Below are 5,084 nucleotides of genomic sequence, written 5' to 3' on the forward strand. Positions count from 1 at the left end.
TATATACCTCCTCTCTCCTACATCTTATGTTACTAATAAGCTAATTTGTCTTTTGCAATCAATTAATAAAAGTTGATCTCATGAAAATGACGTTTGAGATAAGTAATACAGACACTAAAGTAGCATCCACAAGTATAGTATTAATTATAGAGCTTTTTTCATGCTTCTCACGTAAGTTGTGCCAAAACTCTTGACAGTACTCATAACAAAAATTACATGTTGCCATAGTGAACCTCTTCGAAAATTACAAATTCTCCACAATTGTTTTTCTGTTAACTTTAAAACTGAAATGACCATGTTGCCCATGGTGTGAAGGAAAATATAATTTTTTTCTTTTACAAAAATTCACTTAATTTTTTCAAATTTACGAATAGAACTCCCTATTCAAAGCTGGAATCTAAGGAGCTGGATGTAGAATTAAACAAAGAAGAATTTCAATCTTCTCTGTCACTTTCTTCTCCATCCATTGCTCGATCAAGCAAGCTCTTTCAAGAGTTGCCATTTCTTCCTCGGGTAAAACACACACACACTACTTCCTCAAATAGCACCCACTCCTTCCCCTACCGGCATCCACCGTCGACAATTGAAGGTTCATCATCACTCGAAGAACTCTTGATCGGTTCGATGCGGGTTCGCAACCTCTTTGATTTTGCTGAGGAACTGAGGAGGACATAGATCACGTCTTGACCACAAACCAACCTATTGCAAAGAGAGATTTTTCATGCCAGGGTGGTGTGTATTTTCATGGCAGCCACCATGAATTGTGCGGACCAAGGATTTTTTTTTTGGTCAATTTAAAAAAATTAAATGAAAAGGTTTGGTAAAAATATAAATTTATACTTTCTTTTATCCCACAGGCAAAATAGTCATTTTAATTTCAAAGTTAACCAAAAAGTAACTATTGATAACTTATAATTTTTGAAAACTAACATTGTGGACAACATGTAATTTTTTTTACTTAAGTGGGCAATCAAGAATTTTGGCCCAACCGAAATTGACAGCGTGAAAAAAAAAAACTCTTCATAATATATATCTCATTGGTAGAGCATGACTCATGTTACACTTTTTTTTTTTTCTAGATTTTGCTTTAGTGGTGTGTCTGACGTGGTGGTTCCTATAATACTCACCGTTGGATGCACATTATGAGGATTTGACTATATGTATATTATATATACTATATATTATATATATTACACTTATACACGATGTTCATTCGGCTGGCTCACGCTTACCTTGACTACATCCTCGTGAAAGCTTTTATAATTAATATAGGCAGGACTTTGCCTCTAACCTGGAGGGATTCAAACTTTAACATCTAATGAGGAAGTGTTGATCTTTTGCAAGAGTTATCCCTGGGGTTCTCATTTTATATGTTTTTATAAAAAAAATAATAATAATAAAAGAAGGTAATCTTCCAATGAAGACTTAATTAATAATTGTGCACGTTTCGTCTTTGGTAAAAATCTTGCATGTTTTACGAGTTATTAGGTTGTTGGGGGTGGGGGTGGAAGCGACACTAGTAAGATTAACCAAATGTTTTCAAAAAAAAAAATCTATACTCGCACGTTTAAAACAAATTTTATATTGCATTTTATAAGCTATAGTTGTATCAATCCTTGCCTATATATACAAGGATGATTTAATTGTGTAACACATTGAATGCAAAATAGATGCTTAGGAATCTTAAGGGAAGAAAAGCCATGGAAGTTCAGCAAGTTCTTCACATGATTGGTGGGGATGGAGAAACTAGCTATGCCAGTAACTCCCAACTTCAAGTACTCTCTCTCTCTCTCTCTCTCTCTCTCTCTCTCTCTCTCTCTCTCTCTCTCTCTCTCTCTCTCTCTCTCTCTCTCTCTCTCATACTTTCATTTTTATTCCATTCAAGCAACTAAGCATGAACTTTGTTTTTTTCTTTCAGAAACTAGCGATAACCAAGGCAAAGCCACTGATAATTCGAAGCATTTTAGATTTGTATTCCACCAAGTTATCTCAATGTCTAAGGATAGCAGATTTGGGCTGCTCATCGGGACCTAACACCTTACAAGTGATCACTTTAATCATTGAAGCGATCTATGAAACATGTCATCAGTTGAATTGTAAAACACCGGAATTCCTAGTGTTCCTCAATGATCTTCCAAGTAATGACTTCAACACCATTTTCAAAACCTTGCCAACCTTCTATGATCAGCTAAAGAAGGATTTTGGTGAAGATTTTGGGCCAGTTTCTATCACAGGATTACCCGGTTCTTTCTATGAGAGGCTCTTTCCAAGCAGTACTATAGACTTCTTTCATTCCTCTTCTGACCTTCATTGGCTCTCTCGAGTTTGAAACCTAATTGATACATATCATGCACGCTCGTGTGTTTTATTATATTTTTTCTAACCATGTATAATGAAAACTATAGGTTCCTCCAGCAGTTGGAAGTAACAATAAGGGGAATATTTACTTAGCAAAGACAAGCCCTCCTAGTGTGCTGAAAGCTTACCAAGTGCAATTTCAAAAGGATTTTTCCATGTTTCTTAGCTTGCGCTCGAAGGAAATGACACCGGAAGGAAGAATGGTTTTGACATTTATTGGCAGGAGAAGTGAAGATCCTTTTGGCAAAGAGAGTTGCATTTTGGACCTGTTATCTAATTCACTAAATGACTTGGTCTCCGAGGTATACATGCTTAATTAATGACTGCGTTCAATTTTTCTCTTAGTATATAAATTTTTTACATTTTTTCTTATCTTGTTTTAGGGCCGCATTGAGGAAGCCTTAGTGGATTCTTTCAATTTGCCGTTCTATATGCCTTCTAGCAAAGAATTAGAGAGTGCAGTTTGTGCAGAAGGATCCTTTTATCTTGACAACTTAGAAATATTTGATACCAATTGGGACGCAAGTGACAGTGATGACAATGAGTTAATGTTGGATACCTTTATAAGAGGGCAGAAGGTGGCGAAGTATATAAGAGCTATTTTCGAATCCATGCTTGTTGACCACTTTGGAGACTCTATCATTACTACCTTGTTCAGCAGGTTCATTGAGTATGTCAGCAAGCACCTCTTAAAGGAAGAGGGTAAGCTCGTTAATTTTGTTATTTCCTTGAGAGTAAAGTGATGTTTTAGGACCTTGAGGAGTGTAAAAATATTAATGTTGGTCATCTCCTCAAGTAATAAGTAGATGCACTTTGGTTATTTCCTCAATAAATGTTATTGTGATTGTTGGCCGGTGCGGTCTTTAATGGTGCATGTCTTAATATATGTATCTGATTAGTTCTCTACACCATCGTTGGAAAATTAAGTTTTCACTCAACGGAATTTCTTTTTCAAGCCTTATGTGTCGAGCTAAGTCTCTTTTTTTTCTTTCTTTCTTCTCTTTTCTTTGCATTCTTATTTTCATCATATTCTATAATCTCAATCTCTAGATGAAAAGGGAAAGATAAAGTTGTGGTGGTTTCATATTGTGAAGGAAAAAAAGAAATTAACATCGAAGTAACATACAAAAGTTCTAAGGTCTCGCTTAATTATAGATCTAAATTGTGGTCTATCAATACTATATAGCCCGATAAAAGTATAAAGAAAACTAAAATCAGTAAAAGTCAAACCGGGGAAAACCATCATATTGTTCGGATTAGGAAAACCATCATTTAACCATTACTATGGCTTCTCCTTTGATTTCACCTACCAACATCATTTCTCTACTATTTGTAAAACTTGATTAAAGCAACTATCTCCTTTAAAAATCCCAATTTAAAATTTAGAAAAAAATTTAAGGATTTATTAGTACATGAGGACAATGTGTTAGTAAATCCCCTCTCCTCCCCCAACAAAATTTGAGTTCGAGATCATCTCCCCATCATGAGAGAACAATGTACTCCCTTGTTAGTTTTCAACCACTTAAATAGCAGATGGAGTCGACATGAGACCCATTGAATTCTCATTTTTCAGTATGGAATGGTCCATGAGAGATTTTTAGTATGGTCCGTGCCTTATCTTCTCTGTTGCATGTCACAATGGATTTGATTTTCACAGAATCTGAAAATGGATTGAGCGAGTGAGAGGAATGACGGCTATGAAACACAGAGAGACAACCATGGAATCCATTGATGAGCATTGATAGCCCATTGTTTAATGATTTTTTACGGACTGTACGATTGGCTGGATGATCGAGTGTCCAGCAAGGCACTTGACTGTTCCACATTGAAATTTGAATGCTCATGAGGATAATTCCAAAATCTGAAATTTCAATAAATTGCCAAATTGGAGTGATTGGGAACATGAGAGAAGCTCGAGGCCGTAGATCCCTCTAACTTGCTCCATGTTCTTTGTTGAAAATTATAAATAAATTCTTATTAAACTGTTCGGTTTGTTTGTATGCAAATTTAATTACGTATCTAATGGAATCCAATTTTAAGATAGATTGAAGCGTCTACCAAAAAAAAAAGATTGAAGGGCTTAATTCAATCTGTGCCATCAACTTTAAACTTTTATTATATTAATTAAATACTTAATATTTGGTATCGAAGTTGACATCAACTTTAAACTTTTATTATATTAATTAAATACTTAATATTTGGTATCAAAACCGACATCACGCCAAACACATTCGTATTCGTATAGTTAAACAACCTAGAATGTGAAAGAAAAAAATGAAAGAAAATAAAATAAAAGAAAAAAACGTGGTTGACATTTCTCTAAGGAATGTGGTTTTCATGTGATCCATGCCAGGCACTCCATAAAAATCTATCCAAAACCATACGGAGATTTAAAAATAAATTTGAGAGGTCCCATCGACTTGATGACGAGGTTACGGAAGGGGGAATGTGAAAGTGTCGAAAGGGTAATTTTGTAATTTAATTGCACTAATTGGTTTGGGCCTTTGGGAACTAGGATTGCTTTTTTATGAGTTACAAGGGATGAACACTCCGGCCCATGTCCAATTATAACAAGATTGGATTGGGCTGGGTTTTTCAAAACCCTATATACCTTTAGCTAGGCCTAGTTGTGACCCACCGAATAAGGGTCAAAATAATCTAATCTGGCCACCTCTAAGCCAGGCTTGGCCAACCCAAATTGGCCATCTGTCATGGGAAGGGAGAAG

The 5,084-nt window shown here is 35.4% G+C and overlaps 1 protein-coding gene across 1 annotated transcript; it reads left to right on the forward strand.

The window, feature by feature from the left end:
* Positions 1–1,646: 1,646 nt before the first annotated feature.
* Positions 1,647–3,315, forward strand: LOC149022886 (putative jasmonic acid carboxyl methyltransferase 2). The gene is made up of 4 exons (XM_089147358.1): positions 1,647–1,775; positions 1,919–2,323; positions 2,406–2,660; positions 2,742–3,315. Exons 1-4 carry the CDS (start codon positions 1,671–1,673, stop codon positions 3,099–3,101), a joined length of 1,125 nt encoding a protein of 374 aa, XP_089003484.1. The 5' UTR covers positions 1,647–1,670; the 3' UTR covers positions 3,102–3,315.
* The last annotated feature ends 1,769 nt before the right edge of the window (positions 3,316–5,084 follow it).

The sequence above is a fragment of the Hakea prostrata genome, chromosome 3 (genome assembly GCF_041222555.1).
Source record: "Hakea prostrata isolate BN-2017 chromosome 3, UWA_Hpros_2, whole genome shotgun sequence".
Classification (NCBI taxonomy): domain Eukaryota; kingdom Viridiplantae; phylum Streptophyta; class Magnoliopsida; order Proteales; family Proteaceae; genus Hakea; species Hakea prostrata.